Source organism: Sitophilus oryzae, unplaced genomic scaffold (genome assembly GCF_002938485.1).
Source record: "Sitophilus oryzae breed Bouriz unplaced genomic scaffold, Soryzae_2.0 scaffold_1521_pilon_pilon, whole genome shotgun sequence".
Classification (NCBI taxonomy): domain Eukaryota; kingdom Metazoa; phylum Arthropoda; class Insecta; order Coleoptera; family Curculionidae; genus Sitophilus; species Sitophilus oryzae.
Window position 1 is genome coordinate 820,955 of NW_022146194.1, and position 22,374 is coordinate 843,328.

At 30.8% G+C, this 22,374-nt stretch overlaps 2 protein-coding genes and 2 long non-coding RNA genes across 6 annotated transcripts; 3 read left to right on the forward strand and 1 right to left on the reverse strand.

Moving 5' to 3' along the window:
* Positions 1–431: 431 nt before the first annotated feature.
* Positions 432–21,513, reverse strand: LOC115878681 (uncharacterized protein C9orf85 homolog). Of its 3 annotated transcripts, XM_030895246.1 has the most exons (4): positions 21,409–21,493; positions 13,298–13,458; positions 822–1,114; positions 432–770 (listed from the first exon to the last, which is right to left on the reverse strand). In XM_030895246.1, the coding sequence occupies exons 3-4, from the start codon at positions 1,099–1,101 to the stop codon at positions 466–468; spliced, it is 585 nt and encodes a 194-aa protein (XP_030751106.1). In that variant the 5' UTR covers positions 1,102–1,114; positions 13,298–13,458; positions 21,409–21,493; the 3' UTR covers positions 432–465. The 3 variants fall into 3 exon arrangements, with proteins under 3 accessions (XP_030751106.1, XP_030751105.1, XP_030751104.1); XM_030895245.1 differs by lacking the exon at positions 13,298–13,458 and having other exon boundaries at positions 21,409–21,513; XM_030895244.1 differs by lacking the exons at positions 13,298–13,458; positions 21,409–21,493 and adding an exon at positions 1,643–1,789.
* Positions 3,901–8,726, forward strand: LOC115878683. Its single transcript, XR_004049585.1, has 3 exons — positions 3,901–4,126; positions 4,675–4,964; positions 7,421–8,726. It is a non-coding gene; the product is annotated as an uncharacterized LOC115878683 (long non-coding RNA).
* LOC115878684 lies at positions 9,263–11,033 on the forward strand. The gene is made up of 3 exons (XR_004049586.1): positions 9,263–9,874; positions 9,945–10,185; positions 10,256–11,033. It is a non-coding gene; the product is annotated as an uncharacterized LOC115878684 (long non-coding RNA).
* Positions 20,979–22,206, forward strand: LOC115878682 (protein Mpv17-like). The gene is made up of 2 exons (XM_030895247.1): positions 20,979–21,464; positions 21,602–22,206. The coding sequence occupies exons 1-2, from the start codon at positions 21,279–21,281 to the stop codon at positions 21,953–21,955; spliced, it is 540 nt and encodes a 179-aa protein (XP_030751107.1). The 5' UTR covers positions 20,979–21,278; the 3' UTR covers positions 21,956–22,206.
* Positions 22,207–22,374: the final 168 nt, after the last annotated feature.

Genomic DNA, 22,374 nt, shown 5'->3' on the forward strand with positions numbered 1-22,374 from the left:
TTATATTAAACAAAAAAAAATCACTTATTTATATTAAAGTGGTTTACTTAATATTAGATAAAACAAAAACACTTATCACAGTTTATCATAAACTAACTAGATATTATGTAAAATAGATGAAAAGGTGAGATATATTTAAATAAATTTTAAATTCAAATTTTAATCTATAGACGCCATCTTGTCATAAAAATTAAAATCTGAAGTTTGTAGAATTCTATAATTAATTTCAGTGCTGCCATCTAGTAAACTAATCTAGAAATTTCTACAGTTTTATTACAGGTTTCTATTAATTACAAGCGCCATCTAGCCAGAAAAATTAAAATCACACCTTTGTAGAATTCTATTCTTCCTTGTGGTGCCATCTATTAAACCAAACTAAAAACTTCTATATTTTTGACAGATTTCAAAACTTTTTAAATTCAAACAAAACATAAAAAATATAACTTTATTCAAAGAATATACATTTTATTCATTTTCTTCTGAATCGGAAGTAAGATTTGTATCATCATCATCACTAAAATCATCAAAATCGTCCTCTTCATTTACTTTTAAGGTTTTTAATTTATCTACCAAGTCTTTTCTTTGTTTTTCTGCATCTTCTTTTACTGGATTTTCAGAAGATTTGTTCATAAAACGTATAAAAGTTCTTCGTTTTCTTTCAGGTAAGGATTTCAGAAGTTCTTTCATTTCTTCATCCAGTTTTATTTGATCTTGTTCAGATGGAGGTGATTGAATGATTTCTTTGGACTGTCCACATTTTGCACACACACCTAAAAAACAATTTTATACATACTATACCACGATTAATACTATTATTATACCTAATTTGTGAGCACAATCCAGGCACATAATATTATAGGCTCGTTTAACACTCTTGTTTCCACATTTAACACATTTTTTGGGCTGTGACAAAGGCTTATACTTTTTATACTTAATTTTCCATTCAATAATATCTTTACATCTCTTACAAACATCCCCAACTTGAATTGAATTAATTACTTTCGTTTTAGTACTGGTATCGTAGAGATTATTCTTAAAAGCAGCTTTGTTTTGGTGTTTTTGTGGTCTAGACCTTGATGAATTGCCCCTTTGGCTACTCATAGTGATATTCTAACTAAAAAAAATAAGAAAAAATGCATTTTAATATAAACAGGTTTATTTATTCTCAGATACAATACTGGCAACATTAACTTTTAAAAGCTCCAGTTCTGTCTTTTTATTTAGTTCAAACTCTTTGAGCAAGAGTATCTCTAACTCTTTATATTCCTCAAGAATAACACCGATATTCTGTTCATTAATGTATCTACTTATTAAACTCTGACCATACGCCATTTCACCGATAGTTTTCAGTAAAACTAAATACTCATTTAACTCTGAGTTCAATTGGGTGGCTAATAGACGGTATTCAGGTAACTGATCCCATATTTCTGATTCGGCGGATGAAGCTTTTTGTATAAGTTGGATTTGCTTGTTTAAACACGATCTATACTCTTCTGAAGCTAGTTTAATCAGGTCCTTTAGATCGGACATCAAACTTAAAATACCGCTAACGCCTTCTTCGCATGCTTTCTTCAGTTCTTCATCGTTTGAATCATTTTTGAAATCACCCACCAATGTACTACCAATAGTAAACGTTACAAACCTTTTTCTAGCAACTGCAGCTGAATTATAACAAACTATTCTTCGGTTAGCTTTAATTAAATGTCTGTTTTTAAATAAATATTGAGATATTCTTCGAAAAGTATTCATTAACATTTATTTTTACGACTCTGAAATAAGGTTATGTTTCATTTAACAACTGTCAGTCTGCTGTCAGTGTCAAATATATCTTAAGCAGGGTTTACACCTATGGTTTACACTCGGGAAATTTTCTTTTATACAATTTTCTTAAGTAAAAAACTTTTTATTAGCTTTGTTCGGGTTCTTGTTATTACCGATTTTGAACCGTCCTAGAACTCTGCAGCGCATGCGCAAATGAAATAATGTCTTTATATTTCCTTCTACGCATACGCATCACAGTTCTAGGACGGTTCAGAATCGGTAATAAGAGAAACCCGAAGTATTATAAGCTATTTAATCACTGTTTAATTAAGGACTAATTATGTTTATCGCTAAAGGTGTGGATTCGGTGCGCACATCGTCGATGTTGCCAGATTGCAAGTTATTTTGGAATTATTTTCAGTAGAAAACAAATTATGTTTTTTTTTTTGAATTTTTAAATGGGTATACCTTTAAATGCTGTAGTTCCATATCATGTTCATACTAATTTTTATAACATTCCATTAAAATTGTAGAATCGGCAACATTAATAGTTACCTTGTTTAATTCTGCTTATACATATTGCATTAATTTTTCTGCTATCTTAAGATTTTTATATCCTTACACCTATATAATTTACGTAATTTTCTTAGCATGTCTAAAATATAAAATATTTGGTTTATTATATAATTAAGATATCTTAACAGTTATTTTCCACACCACAAAGCATAATAAATAATAATATGTACTTATAGTATCCTTGGTAGTATCCTTGTAGCACAGAATATCTAGCTACGCAAGCTAGATATTCTGTGCTTGTAGTATTAAGCCATAAAAAATATTATAAAAAATAGCAATACGCTCAAAATTATACCTTCACCATATTGTCAAGATTTTATTTTGGCATTACAGGAAACAAGAAATTACAGTAAATTAAAAAAAGAATAATCATAAATATACCAATATCATATATATATATATATATATATATATATATATATATATATATATATATATATATATCAATATACCAAGTACGCAATGTATTCTACGACATAAACCATCATCTACAGAGTAAAAGATAAAACATAAAGATATATTTTTTTAAGATTTTTAACACCCTGAAGATCAGACAGGGACCCTATAAGGACCCTATGTTTATATGAGCTTTTTTTCTTAAAAATACATGAGCAACCATACCCTGTATTTTTTTAGACTATATGTAGAAAACATCCTGTTTACACATAGTGCTCGAAGCTTTCATCGAACAAATTTTGTATCGAAGAGGCAACACATTCTTGTTTACTCTTGTGTTGTTTTGGGGGTTGGAAATTGTTAAAAATCTACAAAAACATAATTAGTAAGGCACAGAATCTTGATAAATGTGGTTTTTTTTATTGATTTCAAATCAAAATTAGTGAAATAAAAGTAAATATCTTGTAAAAGTTACATATTCTTGTTTTGGGGCTTGGAAATTGATCAAAAAACTACAAATACATAATTTTTACAGCACAGAATCATGTTAAATGAGGTTTTTTTTATTGATTTCATGGCAAAATTGGTGAAATAAAAGCAAAAATCTTGGCCATTACATTGACTAAGAAAATGTCTTGTAGAAGTTATAAAAAGGGGTATTACTGCCTTGTTTTATAATTTATAGATGTAATAAGTCTCTATTTAACTAAATATTACATTATTTCGGAAAATACCGAACAACAAAGTTATATTAATTGAAGATTGTGAAGGCTGCAGAACCGCCACAATATTATCGAATTTTATTCTAATTTATATGGGTTTAATAGGTCTGAAACTGCTTAATTAACTATATTTAGTGATAATCTATAATTCCTTAACTATTTTAAAGCTTCAAAATCTTTTTTAAGGCAAAAATCTATTTTTTTATGATATTAACAATTAGGGACATTGGGGTAATTAAAATGCGATATCTATGTGAATTTTGCTTTATTCGTTTATTGTTTGGTGTCATTTTATTCGGAAAACATGTAGCTACATTTCCCTGGTAGTAGTGTTGTCTCCAATGTAGCGTTATATTGCTAAATTTTCATTTAAACTTGAAATTTAGGTCATAAAATTACATAATTTTTCATCGGTAAAACAAATGAAAAGCTAAAGTTGGCGCTCCCTCTGGCGTCAAAAATCAGAAACCGAGCGCCAAAACGCAATATTATTGGTCGTTTCGGTCGAATTTCATCATCATTCATCATTTCTAGACAGACCCTGTGGACAGACCATTGACGATGTAAAATATTTGCCGGTTGCCTCTCCAGAATTTTTAAGGAAAAGTGCCATTTTCTTGTATATTGTGCTCGGAAATCATGTGTAGTGCATAGCTGGACTCTTAGAGAGGGTAAGTTCGCCCATTTTCCTAAGAATTTCCCGATATTTTTCGAAAAATCCGACCATCTAAAGGCGGCCGGTAGAAGCCCAAGATCGACAAAAAAAGTCAAAGCCACCTTTTTTTTGTTAAACTTTCCGTTTCTTTCTGTTTGCTTTTTTTATACTTTCTGTTGCTATAAATAGTTCTTTTTTATGGTTGTACAGTATTAAAACAAATCATTTTCAGACTTTATATAAATAGTTTGATGAATATAGGATTTTAGAAATTGAAACCTTATATAAGTGAATAAATTATAGTCAATCAATTTTCTGAAGAATATATCTACTAGTAGTGCACTTGATATGGTTTTTCTTAAAGATATTATATAATAGAAGAATACTTATGTAATAAATCTTTTATAAAATAATCTAAATAGAGTTTAAGAACCTGTAAAACACGAAAAATATACATCTGCCTGTATTTATCTGCTAATCCATTAATTTTATTTATTTCTTAGAGACATTTTGCTTAGGTTTTTATGCTTCTATGTAACTAAAAGATATTTTGTCTTGTTTCAGATTATGCCAGAAAGTATCCAGGGTTACGGATATCCAAGAACCACACTGGCAGTGAAGAAGGAGATGACGAATATCAACATAGCAACAGATCTTCAAGTTGCAAAGAAACCAGGCTGCCTTTGGATGGAATGGACCAAGGATCGGTATGGGTCTGGACACGTCATATAGCTCAGGTCGTACCTGAGCTCGGGCGCTGTATCCAGACGTGCTGCACTCCGGGAGTGAATGTGCGCCTTTACACATTTTGCTCGGTACAATCGCGGGTAGGGCCCAGCTGGACTCGAGAGATGGTAAGTACGACCATTTTCCTATGAATTTCCTGATATTTTTCGACAAATCGGACCCTCTTAAAGCGGCTGGCTTGAAAGCAATTCTATTGGCTGAATGTAACGTCATTTCTTTTCCGATTGGTCGAAATTTAATCGGGCAGTGTATAACAGTTTTGCCTTTTTTATAATTCCTGCTTGCTATAAAAAGATGTAATTTGTTGTGGATTTCTAAATTTGATGTTTTTATGGTTATACAGGATATCTATTTATTAAAATAAATAATTTTTAGGCTTAGATACCTTCATGTATATAGTATTTTCGAAATAAAAGCCTTAATATAAGTGAATATATATTAATCACTCAATTTGCTGAAGAATATTTCTAATAGTAGTGCATTTGATATGGTTTTTCTTAGAGATATTATATAATAGGGGAATACTTATGTATTACATCTTTTATAAAATAATCTAAATAAAGTTTAGAAAGCTGTAAAAGACAGAATTGGCATCTGCCTGTAGCTGCTTTAATTAGTGAAATATTTAATGAAGAATAACTAGTGAAATTTATATTGATAATCAGCTGATTTTTTTCTTGAAACTGATCTAAACCCTAAAAATTAAAATACTGGTTCCTTGTTTTTTTAAGTTTGTGAAATATTTCTCTAGAGTCTATGTTATTAATTGTGCATTGATTATTTTTTTCTAAATATATTTGCATTCATTTTATAAAAGCACTTAAGATGTTTTTTTTTTAGAAAAGATGCATTTAAACAAAATATCATTTAGAAAATTAATATAGGTATTTTACTTTTATTGTTATTGATAGTTTTTCTGAAGCTAGTAAATTTTGCTTGCTAATTCATTGATTTTATTTATTTCTTAGAGACTGTGTTCTTGAGGTTGATAAAAAACTATAATATCTTTTTGTTGCTTCTGGCAAGATTTTCAAATAGTTTACTAATATTTTATTAACTTTTCACCCACTACTAATCTCTACAGAAATATGTATATATTTTTATTTTCTTTTTTTAATATTTGGGAAGAAATTTTTAAGGAATGTTATCAGCTGTCTTTTTTTAATAATGGTACTTTATTGTAATATTTTATTTATACTCTGTTACACTCTGTCTCTATGACTTTTATCTGTTTTATCTATATATATTTATTTTTTAAATACTTTTTTTATTATATAGCTATTGAAATGTCTTGGTAACAATTTTTTAGTACATGTAGATATACATATAGGGTGAACCAAAATTACAATATTATTCACCTACTCTTTCAAAAAAAGACACACTAAGATTTTTAAATATTTAATGATATTTTACTGTTTTTTCGTCCATTATTAATTTCTACAGAGAAATATATTTTATATATTTTTGTTTTCTTTTTTAGACATTTGGTATAGGAATTTTTAAGAAAAAAGAAAAACTATTAGCTGTTTTCAATGATATAATTTCATTAGATTTTCCTAAAATAATGCTACTTTCCAGGCTATTTTATTGTAATTTAATTTTTATTATACTATTTCTGAATGACATCTACATAATATATTTTTTAAATAATTTTTATTAAATAGTTATTTAAATTTCTTGGTAACAATTTTTATTAGCATTCATAGGATCATAGGTATATAGGGTAAACCAAAATCACAATAGATATTATTCACTCCCTTTTTCAAAAACAGATCACACCAAGATTTTGAAATATTTTACTGGTGTTTTATTAATATTATATTTAATATGTATATTTATTGGTTTTTTTTTATAATATTTGTATATATATTTTTAAGAAAAAAATATTAACTGATTTCAATGATATAATTTCATAGAATTTTTTATACGTCGTTCTTTTTGGCTTACTTATATATCTATATTTATTTTTTAAATTATTTTTAATTAAATAATTTTTTTAATTTCTTGGTTAATTTTTTTTGGAACTCATAGGTGTATAGTAGGGTCTCAACCAAAATTACAATATTATTCACCCACTTTTTCAAAAATAGCTCACACTATGAAAAGTTAATTTTTTTATAGTCAAATCACATTTTTCTAAATTGAGAATAATTATTATTTGGTTGTATACAGTATACAGGGGGTTCACGCAGCTATTTATAATATTTTATTTACTATATTTTTTTTTGTACAACCAATTTGTAAAAAAATATTTTTCTAATGTATATATCAGTCAATTTGGAAACTTTTTTCTCTATAAACACTTTTTCTCTGTCACATAGAGTAGTTAAAAGTTAATAAGACCTACACTCTTTAACGCCCTGTATAACTGAGGTGTTTTATTGAAGCGCGAATATTAACATACCCTGTGTATTTATTTTACATTTTTAGTTTTACATATATTTTTTTATTTTAACTTTCAATAACACCAGTCGTTGATTATTATTCAAGACTATATATTATTAAAAGCCAGAGGGTTGTTTGGGGTCTTTTTGTAAGTTTTTTTCTTTTTTCTTTTTTTCAGATCGCAATCGAATGGGGACACACAATCGTAATTACCAAACTACACTTACTTTACCCATGCAGACGGCTCATGGAATGCTATCACGTGAAAATCCATCAATGCTCCCAGCTAGTAAGCGTGCGGTTTAATGTCTCTACTATCAGGCTCTAAAGACATGACCGCTGAGTTCGTGTTAGATTAACCCGTCGTTTTACCTAGTCTGGGTTCAATATCACAAGTGTCACTCTTTTTCTCTAACGCAAATAAAACTCTATAATAAATGTTTATAGACTTTTATCCATGAAAACAGAGATTTTCATCTCTACATTAATGTCACTTTAACAGAATCTTTCACATGAAGTATCTAATAAATGCCAGTACTTTTTAGTGCTAGTATTTTAATATAATAAACACGAGTACTTTTTAGTGCTCGTATTTTTCTCAAATCGATAGACACAAAAAAGCAGCGTTGCGGGGTGGTTGCGATGCAATCTGTAAGCTGTGGGGACTGCCGCGAGGGGCCAGTCTCGGAGGCCTGGGACTGTTTCGCCCTGGATTCGTTCGCATATTATTACAGCCCCGGTAACAGGCCGGGGTTCCCAGGTGCTCGTTGCGTTGTAGTCTGCCAGTGGGTATGATATTCGACCGCTCCATTACCGGGCGTAAGCTTATATCATGCTATGCAGGCTATCCCATGGGGCCGGGTTGTTGTCCTAAACGTAAAGGGTGTCTGGGGAGTGGGGCTCAGCTCAATTAGAGGACTAGGAGGCTTGTAAATGGGTGCAGTGGGTTGGGATCATCTGGCACTCTTGGACCGGAAAGGGCAGGTAAACGCTGGTCCTTGAGTGGTGGGAATGTGGCAGAAGACGTTACGTTAAATTGTCCGATCGGAACGTCATAAAACTATGTGGTTATTCTCAGCCTCCGATGTCGTACTAGCGCCTTGCTAGTTATAACCACCAATATATAAAGCTTTTACTAGTTAAAGACTTTATATTTTCACTTCTCCTCTTAAAACTGAAAAACGCAGGCATATAAACTTGTTTTCCGGGTTGCCTCGTTACTCGAAAATAAAAACAGTCGTCGAATGGTTTTTCTCGACGACACCGTCATCTTCTTAATCTGATTCTTTTTAAGCTGGGTCGCCCTGTAGCCCGGTGATTTTTGGTCTGGCCAGGGTTCCAAGGAACAAATGTCCTCAGGAATGGAGGATCAAGCTGGTATCGGAGGGTCGAGGCTTGGCCAAGATTCCGTAAAGGTTCGAATTGACTGGAACAACACCCACCGTGCCTTTGGGTCTCTCCGGTGTTTTGGTCTGTCCATTTAAACGGTTTGTGAAGGTTCTATTTCTTGGAGTTATGACCGGTTAAAACCTATTTTTTCTCAAACTTTAACGGCATATGTGCCAGGAAATCGGATCTTCAATAAACCACTCATTTTGCTAAGTATTATTGTAACAAAAATTCGTGTTTTTTATTTTTATCAAGTCTCGGTAGTGCTGAATGGGGAGTGCTAAGGTAATGGAGGTACACATATCTTTTCTTATTTTTCTGTTTAGTGCTAGTCTGGTCTCTAACGTTGAATCGAGAGTGCTAAGGCAATGGAGATTCCAAGTCTTTCATTGTTTTAGTGTTTTCTTTTTAGCGTTGTTTGGGATTAGGTTCGCACTAAAAATTCTAAAGAATATAATTTTTACTTTGTGTAATTTTAAACTAAATTTAATCACCCTATTCTAGTCTCTGTAATGTTGAATCGAGAGTGCTAAAGCAGTGGAGATTTCAAGTCTTTCACTGTTCTAGTGTTTTCTTTTTAACAATATTTGGGAATAGATTCTCGCTCATAATAATTGAGTTCACAGCCTTTCTTATTTTAGCGTTTCCTGTTTAGTGTTATTTGAGACTATATTCTTTCTAAATATGTAAAATGATACTATTCTAAACTCTGTAATGTTGAATCGAGGGTGCTACGACAATAGGGGTTTACAGCCTTTCTTGTTTTAGGTCTTCTTTCTGGCGTTAATGGGATTATAATAGATTCTCTCTCTTAAAAACTGAAATAAAAAACATCATTTTTGTTTAAAATAATCTTTTTTACATGGTCTCTTGTGAATGGATGATACTATTACGATTCGAAGAGTAACAGCCTTCTTGTTTTAGTATTCCCGTTCACGTATAAATTAAGTAAATTCACTCTGATTTAAACTGTTTTATTCTCTATATTTTTATACAATTTTATATCAAAAACTTATAATAATTTTTATTTAGTTTACTGGTCTTTGAGATGAATGAATTGATAATGCTAAAATAGGGCCGGTTCCAGTCTGGCGTTATTTTAGGGTTTTCTTTTCACTTCAAAAAATTTACCCTGCGATGGACAGCCAGCACTGAGGGGGAGGGACATACTTCTTGACGTCTAATCGGAATGGTGGGATGGGCCGTAGTCCAGCATATTCAGCCTAGTGTCAGTGTTAGTGAGGTAAGTCCGAACACACATCTGTCCATTTCTTTTTCATAAATCTAATTTAAAAATATTTCTATCTTTCCAGAACTATGATCGTGTACGCAGCGCGTGTTATTTGTGAATTTAGTCGGTCTGTGTTTTTAGATGTCCTGCTGCTAAAAAGTAATTCCAGGTTCTATCGATCCTGATGACGCGTTAAATGGGATTCCCCAGGGACCGTCCGTAGTTCCTGAGGAACCAGGGGCGTCCTTCTGCCCCCGCGGTGTGACGACACTGCTTCATACGCCGTGTGGCAGGAATCGCCGGTAAAAGGATGTGGAATGGAGGTGAGTTGAATTTATTTGGACTTTCTGGACTTGGGCACCTTTACTGATCTTCTTTTTATCCTTGTTTCAGTATGCAGATGAAGAGGAAATGTAGAAGAGCCATTTCTAAAGCATAATTATAACGGTCGTGTCGGTTCGTGGTTCTGGGGCTGTTCTAAGGCTTTTCACAGCATTTTAAGGCCACACTTTTTATCTTTGATTCGAATCATAATAATCCTTTGTATTTCTTGTCGTTTGTAAAAATCACAAGGAATAATATCTTTAATTTTTTTCTATGTGTCTATTTCTCAAAATAATTTAAACCCAATTTGGCTTTTACTCAGTTATGTTTAATTTATTATTGAAAAACATTTTTTCTGCTCAAAGTTTAATGAAATGTGTGCCAGGAAATCGGATCTTTAATTAACAATTTTCTTTTTTTTAAGTATTTATATAACAAACATTATTCTTTTATTTTTATCTATAGTCTCGGTAGTGTTAAATGGGGAGTGCTAAGGTAATTGGGGTTCACAGCCTTTCTTATTTTAGTGTTTTCTGTTTAGTGTTATTTGGGATTAGATTCTTTCTAAAAATCCCAAAGGATATCGTTTTTATTTTCTGTAATTTTAAACTAAATTTAATCACTCTATTCTAGTCTCTGTAATGTTGAATCGAGAGTGCTAAGGCAATGGAGATTCCAAGTCTTCCATTGTTTTAGTGTTCTCTTTTTAGTGGTATTTGGGATTAGATTCTTTACAAAAAATTCTAGAGGACATAATTTTTATTTTCTGTAATTTTAAACTAAATTTCAAACAATAATCACTCTATTCCAGTCTCGGTAATAGCCTTGTTTATATATTCTTAAAGTTGTTCAACCGACTAGACAAAATGTGCTGCCAACTGGAGGAGAAATCGTGAACCTTTCGGGGCGGAGTCAAAAATATCGATTATTTTCGTTATTTTCCTCAGAGTAATGTAATAATATAGCCCGGGTTTCTGCGAACTTTAATAGTCAGCTGATTAAGAAATTTAAACAAAAATTTTATTTTATTGTAAACTGTGGATTATTTTTGCCTGTTATATTTAAGAATTCTAAACCGTATTAACAAAGAAATTATTATTTCGATATGTTGGTACATTATTTATAATAATTTATGATAATGCTAATTGCTATTAATTAATATTTAAAAAAAGTTACATACCTATTTTAATTTGATTTAATGCAGGTTTATAAAAGAATCATTTCATTCTTAGATTATTTTATTCTAAATTGAGTGCTTTGCGAATTTTACGATATTTTTTTTTGAAAACATAAAACTTTTTACATTCTTGATGCCAACTAATTGGCATGGTATTATTGGTATAGAAATTAGCTAAGAAAAAAAAGAATTGGCTATAACTTGTAATTTTTCGAAAGAAACATATTACACCTACCTATATCGCTGAAAAGCTTAAAAAATTACGCTTTTTATGAAGTCATGGCCAACTATGGTTTCCATTTAAAAAAAACATAACGTTTGTGTCATATATGTCAAAAATGACAAGCTTTAGAAAAAAAAACAGAAAACAAACTCATTAGGTATGTGATTATCTACAACTTTTATGTGAAAACTTTTTGTCTAAAATACCGTATGATCGAATAAAAACGGCGTCAGTGATGGCTATGAAATGACGATCGATGATATTTCCCATATAATTTTACATATAAAATGACAGCGATCTTCATTTCATAGACATCGTTGACGCCGTTTTTATTCGATCATACGGTAGATTATAATGGAATTAGAGTCAAAAGTTTTAAAATAGCCAAAATTTGTTTTTTTCGAAATATCTAGTAAGCCTTGAACTTCTCCGAAAAATCCGAAAGGCGCATATTTATGACCCCACAAAACTGCAATTCTTTCCCCATTTAACCGACTCTCTATCTTCAGTCTCCAGTAGTTTCTGAGATATCCATAGAGAACATCGTAGGAAACTCACCCTGTGTAGTATTTAGAAACTAACTATTATTATTATTTAACTAGATTAATTTGATTAATAAGACTCGATTAATTTAATTTAAAATAAATTTGATCAGATTTTTTTTTCGTATATTCTACTAGCAGAAAACCAAAATTATATGATAATGCACTTTTCAACGAAGTTGAAGGAAGATATAGTGTACCCATCACAATACTTAATAGAATTACTACAATTAGAAGAAAAACAAAAAGAAAAAATACCCAAATACCTTCATCTAGTACTCATCTACAAAATAAACTAATATAATCTCTATAAAAACACTACACAACTACTTCTTGTATTCTAGACTGAAAAAATTATCAGACTTACTAATTAATCAAACAAAAAGAAAAAATAACTGAATTATACCTTCACCTACTACTTAACTACAAAATAATAAACTATAAAAACACTACTAAACTATTTGTGGTATTCTACACTAAACATTATAATTAAACTTAATAAAATTAATCTAATTTTACACCACAGCCACTACAAAGAAATAAGAACATTTTTTAAAACTAGAAGAAACAGAACTTCGATACGTGCGACCAGTATAATAGATCAAGCGGACAAAGAACATAAAATACTTTAAAAATGTGCATTCAGAAAGAAAAAATATTATTTTTTTATATATTTTCTCTGTTTTTATTGGTCGCTTCAAAATTCAGAGTAACAAAAAATATTTTTCTGTAGTAAAAGACCGTGAAATATACCCCGCCATCTGGTGCTTTACATCCATAAACGTCTTAGGTTGAGCTACTTTAAAAGTAATAGTTTTCTGTTTTTTTTTCTATCATCATTTTACTATTTCTTTAATTATTCCTTAATTGCATTTACATTTAAAAAAAGGTGTGAAGTATCATGTTTCTTAATAAACTTTTACGGTTATACCCTTTATACTAAAACCATTCTAAATATTTTTAATTTTATTCATGTTTAATATAAAACTTAAATTTGATCATTTTAAAATAATGCACTTTGCACATCATTAATAATTGTATTTTCGAGTAAAGTAAATTCTCGTTGAAAATAACATCAACTCATATTTTCCTCATTTATTATTATTCAATCTCTAGAATGCTCTATACAGATTTATCTCGTTAAAGACACCTTAAATCTTTCTTCTTACCTATAGTAGTAAATCTATAATTTTCGTGGCCTTGAGATGTCCGATGTGCAAGGTCTCAGTCGTAGTACCTTCTTCACTAACTGTTGCCTTAAGGTACTTTTGTCCTTAAGGCTGTTTCTGAGGAGGCACGACGATTGGTGCAGGTCTGGAACGAAAATTTTCTGGAAAAAGACAGTAGGATGGAGAGTATGGAACGAGATAAAATCAGGTATGTTATAAGATTTCTTTCTTTTTTTATTATTTTCAACTAACGTATTTTTTCTATTGTTTCAGGTTAGTGAGCGTATATTTTTTGTACAAATCGTGGGGAGTGCTTTGCAAAAAGCGTAAGTTTTTGATTAATTTTTTCCTGATTTATTTGGTTGTTCGTTTATTTTCCCGGAGATGGCGTGAGCGCGGTCCTGCAGGAGCTAAAGTCACCTGTGGGGCCCCTCACAGAAGCGAAGCAGAGTGTCGAGTCGACCTCTACCGGGGCTAAAGTCCCCTGTATGAGCGTCCTCACAGAAGCACGTTGGGTTGATTCCGCAGGGGCTAACGTCCTCTGTGGAGTCTCCTTACAGAAGCAAAGAACATGCTTTCCTCTCGAAAGCAGCAGAGGTCCATTGGGTTGTTATGTCTGTCGGTCTTTTTATTGGGTTGTTGTGTCTATCGGGTTTTCTTAAGAATTTATTTGATGTTCTTATAGCTCTGTTCATATTATCTGAGTCAAATTAAAATCTAGAGAATCTCTAACAGTTATTTTTATTTTCATAAATTAAACATATAGGTATAGGTAATTTTCTTTAACTTCTTAATTTTTTTAACTCACTTTTATTTAATTATTACTATTTTAGAGTAAACGCATGGCAATATCTAGCATTTCGATAACTAAATGTTTAATAGAAATAGTCTAAATTTTCTAAATTTATTTTTATATTTCCAATTCAAGTTCAGATATAATTCTAGGCCCCAGAAAAAAGGAACCAAGTTTTTTAAGTTGTGTAGTAGAGATTTTTATGCCTTTCTAGGTCACTATTAGTATTAGTATTTTCCGTAATTTTAAACTAAATTTAATAGAATAATCATCCTATTCTAGTCTCTGTAATGTTGAATTGAGGGTGCTAAGATAATGAGGATTCCAAGTCTTGTATTGTTTTAGTGTTTTCTTTTTAACTTTATTTGGGATTAGCTTTTCTCTGATTTAAACTATTTTAAAAAAAAACTGTATTAACTATAATAATTAATGTAAGAGTTTATTTTTTTTTTCTTTTTCTTAAACCTTTAGAATTATATCCATATATATATATATATATATATATATATATATATATATATATATATATATATATATATATATATATATATATATATATATATATATATATATATATTTTATATATATATATATATATTTTTTTTCCTTTCTTGGGTATGAGGTTTTTTTTATTAATTGAACATGGAAACTTTTTATTTTTATTATGCGACGTTTCGCCTCATCATGGTGGGCTTGCTCAGGCACTTTATTCTTGAAGCCGCAGCCGCCTTGCCACCAGTGTATATAGAAGAATGTGACCTTTAGAATTATATCCATATATATTTTTTTTCCTTTCTTGGGTATGAGGTTTTCTTCTATATAGACTGGTGGTAGCAAAGCGGCTGCACATTCTTCTATATAGACTGGTGGTAGCAAGGCGGCTGCGGCTTCAAGAATAAAGTGCCTGAGAAAGCCCACCATGATGAGGCGAAACGTCGCATAAAAAAATAAAAAGTTTCCATCTTCAATTAATAAAAAAACCTCATACCCAAGAAAGGAAAAAAATATATATGGATATAATAATTAATATCATTCTTCATATTATCTTAGTCAAATTGAAATCTAGAAAACGTCTAACAGATATTTTTATTTTCTTAAATTAAACGTGTAGGTGTAAGTAACTCTCTATAAATTCCTATTTTTTTAACTCATTTTCTTTTAATTATTACTACTTTAGAGTAAACGCATGCCAATATCTAAGCGTTTCAATAACTAAATTTTCAATACAAATAGTCTAAATATTTTAAACTTATTTTTGTATTTTCAATTCAAGTTCAGGTATGATTCTAGGGCCTAGAAAAAAGGAATCGAGTTTTTTAGTAGTGCAGTAGAAATTTTTAGGACTTTTTGAGGCCATCACTAGGTTCAAGTTTAAATTTTTGAGGTCTAAAACTTAACAGGGTCATATCTAAGTCTGGTTTATTTTCTTACAAGGGTAGGTCTCGGCGCTCTACAAAGACTGATAGGGCCTATATGAGCTTCCAGTTTGAGTCGACATCTTCAGATGATTTTTGTAGGGTTCTTGTGTCTTATAGGCTCGCGCTGGTTGAAGATATAGTTTGTTTGAAGCTGTATACAACAGGTCAGAATCATGTCGGAGCCACATTGAGGTCTACACAATCTCTATGTGTATGGTAATATTTTTTTTTGTTACTATTTTTTACAGGTGTTGGTATGAGCCTTAGAGGGAACCACAGCAGCCAGTTTGAGTCGATGCCTGCAGAATATTTTTGTGGGGTTCTTGTGTTTCATAGGTTCACATGGGTTGCAGTTCTACTACGTTTGTAGCAAGAATGGGAATATAATGATCCATAAGTACGAGGTTTCCCAGGCAAACTACTGCAGCCTACTTAGAAGATTATTGTATAGTTCTTCTTGTATCTTTTAGATTTACGTTGATTGAACATCTACTTTGTTTCAAGCTGTATGCAACAGGTTAGAGAGTCATGTCGAAGCCAAATTGGAGTCTACACAATTTCTATGTATATGATACTCTTTTGTTGCTCCTATTTTTTTAGAGCAGTAGTTCAAGATGCATGTCTTTGTATGAGTCTCCAAGGCACCACAGCAGGGTCATTTTGAGTAGATATGGTTAAGGTCATCTGAATGTCTTACATGTTCACATTGGTTCATGTTCAGTGTTTCATTTTTTCAGCTCCAAGCTCTTCAGGGACTAACGTTCTCTGTATGAGCTGCACTGTAGGTATTGTAGATTGGTTGTTGCATATCCTTTTTTTCAGTGCGCTATATGTGGAATTTTTGGGAGGGTAGTGTTGAGTGCTGTGAAGATATCAGACAGATTTTGAGTGTGAAAAAAATGTTGAGTGTAAAAAATATATAGTGATATATACTACAGATAAGACAGGGAGACGCGATATCCCCAAAGTTGTTTACAGCAACACTAGAAGAAATCTTCCGTCAACTGAATTGAACCAATTAAAGATTAAAAATAGACGATGAATTTCTTAACAATCTAAGATTCGCTGATGCCATAGTCCTAATTGCCAATAGTCCTGAAGAACTACAAGCCCAAATTAACGAACTTAATACAGCCAGTAATGCCAGTCTCAAAATTAAGCAAAAACTAAAGTAATGTACAACGAACTAGTAGACAGAAAAGACATTCTAATAAATAGCACAACACTAGAAAGAGTAGAAAATTAAATATATTTGGAACACGTAATACAGAGCTCGGGATTTCTACCACCAGAAATCAACAGAAGAATTAAGTTAGCATAGAGTACTCATGGGAGAAACTCATCATATTCAAATCCAGAATGCCACTTTATCTAAAGAGAAAAACATTCGACCAATGTGTACTACCAGTCATGACCTAGGCAGGCGAAACGAAATATGCTGGGAATAACCAAGAAAGACCATAAAAGAATAGAGTGGATACGGCAAAAGACCCTCAAAAGATACCTTGCAAGAAGGACGGACAACATATGGGCCAGAAAAAATACAGCATGGTAGATCCTATGTTTCTCTCTACAATTTCCTGTTTCACAATGTACCGTTTGTGTCCAGGAAGAGATCATAGTTTCATAGTTGTCGATTTTCCAAAGAAATCAGTACATGTATATTATTTCGTATATTTTTCATTTTATTGATTTTATGGAAAGCACTGTTCGTTAAAATGTTGTATCCTATGTTATAGGGCTTGTTTCTCTCTACAATTTCCTGTCTCACAATGTACCGTTTGTGTCCGGGAAGAGTTCATAGTTTCATAGTTGTCGATTTTCGAAAGAAATCAGTACATGTATATTATTTCGTATATTTTTCATTTTATTGATTTTATGGAAAGCACTGTTCGTTAAAATGTTGTATCCTATGTTATAGGGCTTGTTTCTCTCTACAATTTCCTGTCTCACAATGTACCGTTTGTGTCCGGGAAGGGTTCATAGTTTCATAGTTGTCGATTTTCGAAAGAAATCAGTACATGTATATTATTTCGTATATTTTTCATTTTATTGACTTTATGCAAGGCACTGTTCATTAAAAAGTTGTATCCTATGTTATAGGGCTTGTTTCTCTCTACAATTTCCTGTCTCACAATGTATCGTTTGTGTCCAGGAAGGGTTCATAGTTTCATAGATGTCGATTTTCGAAAGAAATCAGTACATGTATATTATTTCGTATATTTTTCATTTTATTGATTTTATGGAAAGCACTGTTCGTTAAAATGTTGTATCCTATGTTATAGGGCTTGTTTCTCTCTACAATTTCCTGTCTCACAATGTACCGTTTGTGTCCGGGAAGAGTTCATAGTTTCATAGTTGTCGATTTTCGAAAGAAATCAGTACATGTATATTATTTCGTATATTTTTCATTTTATTGATTTTATGGAAAGCACTGTTCGTTAAAATGTTGTATCCTATGTTATAGAGCTTGTTTCTCTATACAATTTCCTGTCTCACAATGTACCGTTTGTGTCCGGGAAGAGTTCATAGTTTCATAGTTGTCGATTTTCGAAAGAAATCAGTACATGTATATTATTTCGTATATTTTTCATTTTATTGATTTTATGGAAAGCACTGTTCATTATAATGTTGTATCCTATGTTATAGGGCTTGTTTCTCTCTACAATTTCCTGTCTCACAATGTACCGTTTGTGTCCGGGAAGGGTTCACAGATTCATAGTTGTCGATTTTCGAAAGAAATCAGTACATGTATATTATTTCGTATATTTTTAATTTTATTGATTTTATGGAAAGCACTGTTCATTAAAATGTTGTATCCTATGTTATAGGGCTTGTTTCTCTCTACAATTTCCTGTTTCACAATGTACCGTTTGTGTCTGGGAAGAGATCATAGTTTTATAGTTGTCGATTTTCCAAAGAAATCAGTACATGTAAATTATTTCGTATATTTTTCATTTTATTGATTTTATGGAAAGCACTGTTCATTAAAATGTTGTATCCTATGTTATAGGGCTTGTTTCTTCTTACAATTTCCTGCCTCACAATGTACCGTTTGTGTCCGGGAAGAGATCATAGTTTCATAGTTGTCGATTTTCCAAAGAAATCAGTACATGTATATTATTTTGTATATTTTTCATTTTATTGATATTATGGAAAGCACTGTTCATTAAAATGTTGTATCCTATGTTATAGGGCTTGTTTCTCTCTACAATTTCCTGTCTCACAATGTACCGTTTGTGTCCGGGAAGGGTTCATAGTTTCATAGTTGTCGATTTTCGAAAGAAATCAGTACATGTATATTATTTCGTATATTTTTCATTTTATTGATTTTACGTAAAGCACTGTTCATTAAAATGTTGTATCCTATGGTAACCACGAGGAATTAAGAGACCTAGAAGATCATGATATTATGAAATTAGCAGGGATAACTTGAGCTCGCATAGACAACAATGGGCCCAACTACAAAGAGATTATCTAAATATGTGAGGGAGGCTACACCATAGTGTTTGTTGAATAATCTGTTGATGATGACAACAGGTAAGAAAGTATCTTCTTACAGCTTCATAATTTTCTAGATTTTTAAATACCTATGTTTTTTTTTATTTTTTTAGATAAAATCGTCTGCATCGAAACGAAGTGTACAAATAAAATATATTGGATGTCTAAGAAAGAAATTTTATGAAAAAAAAAACGTATAAATATGTGGCAAATTTGTGAGTTATTTTGGTAAACAATAATATTTATTATTATAAGACAAAATTGTAGTTTATAATTTTATTTGTATTTGTATAGTCATTATATCAAAACTAATACTTTTTTCTTTTTTGTATCAAACTTCTAGGGAATATTTATCGAAAATCTGAATCCAATTATATATTCCTTCACCATAAAATCAAGAAAATCTTGGTAAATGGAAAAAAGAAATACTTATATGAGCATGGAGAGGAGCAGAAGATATAATTTTAAGATATTACTAGCAGCTGCCAAATTCTTTTGATTTTTGAAACAGCTACTGGCTACGGTGAGAACAACAATAATTACTTTATATTATTTTTAACCTCTTATTGTTACCTTTTCTTGAGATTTTATATGAGTATATTATTAAACTCTTCAAAAAACTAATGTTTATTTAATATTTCAAGTTAAAACTATGTTGGATGTTCCTTCTTGCAAGAATTTGAAGATGGGAGGCAGTTGTGAAGCGATGGACTTACAAAAAATAGGTAAGCATTTCGTTAACTTATCTTGTGTCTCCTAAACTCTCCCTGGTTTCTCTAATATATTATTTATTGATATTTTTCTTTTCATTTTAGATTATATTTTTTTCGGAAATGTACATTAAAACAAGGAAAAATCAAAGATACAGAGTTGATAATGGACGACACAAAGGTAACATGCTATTGTAAAGTCTGGTATCACAGGAAATACACAGTAGGTTGTGACACCCTAAGCACTATAATTATTTTAATAGATCATGTGTGTACAGAGCAATAAATTTATATTTTATGTCGAAATAACGGAATCATATATTCGCTTTTATTATCTAATTATTATGTATAACTTTATATTTAACATTTTTTTGTAAACATCGAAACAAATGAGATAATGGACTTTACTCTATCGTTGACTCACCCTGTACTTGGTATAATGATATATATATATATATATATATATATATATATATATATATATATATATATATATATATATATATATATATATAATATTGGTATATTTATGATTATTCTTTTCTTAATTTACTGTAATTTCCTGATTCCTGTAAATAATTCCCTTGTTTATATAAAGGGTAATGCCAAAATAAAATCTTGACAATATGGTGAAAGTTGAATTTTGAGCGTATTGATATTTTTTATAATATTTTTTATGTTTTAAAACTACATTATTATTATTATTACGCTTTGTGGTGTGGAAAATAACTGTTAATATATCTTAATTATATAATACATCATATATTTTTATATTTTATGCTAAGAAAATCACATAAATTAGGTGAAAGGATATAAAAATCTTAAGGTAGCAGAAAAAATAATGCAATATGTATAAGCAGAATTAAACAAGGTAACTAAAATATTAATGTTGCTGATTCTACAATTTTAATGGAATGTTATAAAACTTAGTTTAAACATGATATGGAGCTACAGCATTTAAAAATTCCAAAAAAAAGAAGAAACTTGGACACACCTCTTTTAATTTTCCGAATTTTTAATAAAGCACTTTTCAAACGTAGCGTCAATCTAGAGTTTTATTTCTGTTTAATTAAAATAATAATATAATATTGTAAATAATATATACTAATAGCACTGAAAAAAACATAAAATTTGTTTTTTTACTGAAAATAATTCCAAAATAACTTGCAATCTGGCAACATCGACGATTTGCGCATGCGTAATATCTGTGACCTGTGACTATTTGCAGCAAATAATTCCTGGGAATAATTCCGTGATAATTCCTTTAAGGTCAGCCACCGAACCCACACCGTTATCTATTTATCGAATTATAACAAATCAACATCTAAATTTTATACAAATAATCTATTAAATCGAATTTTAATTGTTTTTCTTCTAAGCCTACTTTAAATGACTATTCTGTCTCGCTCTAACACATGCGCTCGTGATGCGCTCAAGAACATGCTCAAAACACGTGCATTTTTTATTGATACCGAAATTTTTCCATTTTGAAATCAGTTTGAAATGAATGAGGAAACGTTTTTTTAGTATTATAAACGTATTACAAGTGAGAATTGAGAATGCTGCTGTTAAGAATATACCAGAAATGGTTAAATAAGCATTTTTTGGTGGTTCAATCCGTTCAAACTGGGGCCCTTATGGCTGCAGGGGATGCCATAGCTCAGTTAGCGATAGAAAAGAAAAAATTACCTGAATTTGATCTATCTCGAACGGCCAAATTCGGATTTTTGGGCACTTGTTTTGTTGTAAGTTTGTTTTTTGCAAAAACATAATTTTTGTGTGGGTGCAGTGATACCAACCAACTATTGTTTAATAATAATAAACTATAGAGGATGGTTTTTAAATAATATGCGAGCATTATAAACTTCTGTTGCTTTTTCAGGGACCTACACTAACAGTATGGTACCGATTGCTTGCCAAACAATTTGGGACTTCTTCGTCAACTTCAACAGCTCTCAAAAAAATGGCTTGTGATCAACTAATATTTGCACCAACATTCCTCTCCATTTTCATAGCAAACGTGAATTTCCTAAGCGGGAAATCTGTGCAGGACATTAAACAAGAACTTTCTAGAACGTATCTGGATATTTTAATAGTTAATTGGAAAGTGTGGCCAGCAGTTCAGTTAGTGAATTTCTATTGTGTGCCTCTAAATTATCAAGTATTACTAGTACAGGGTGTTGCTTTGTTCTGGAACACGTATCTATCATGGAAAACACAGAAGAAGGTGGACTAAAATTTTCCAGAATTATTTTTGACACTGTTACCTCAATATTTCAATGCTTTATGTCCTATTTTTAGCTTTAATTTAAGTGCAAACCAGCCTGTTATGATGAGATATTATTTTTGAATGTTTTCTATTTCTATTTTTCTTTTTTTATACATTTACTCGCCTGTTCATAGCATCAAATTGTATTCAGATTTCAAATTACGTGTAATATTTGGTCTCTAAGTCCTTAATACGTTATACATAAACATTTAATACATTGTTTTTAATGTATTTATTAAAATATGTATGATATGTTATTATGTGTATGATATGTTATCTAAGTATTATATAAATCAAAAATCACATTAAGTTTTTTAATTTTTGAATTCCCACTCTTTTTCTTTTCACAGTTGGCAGCAGTGCTAAATGACATTTCATTAGGAATG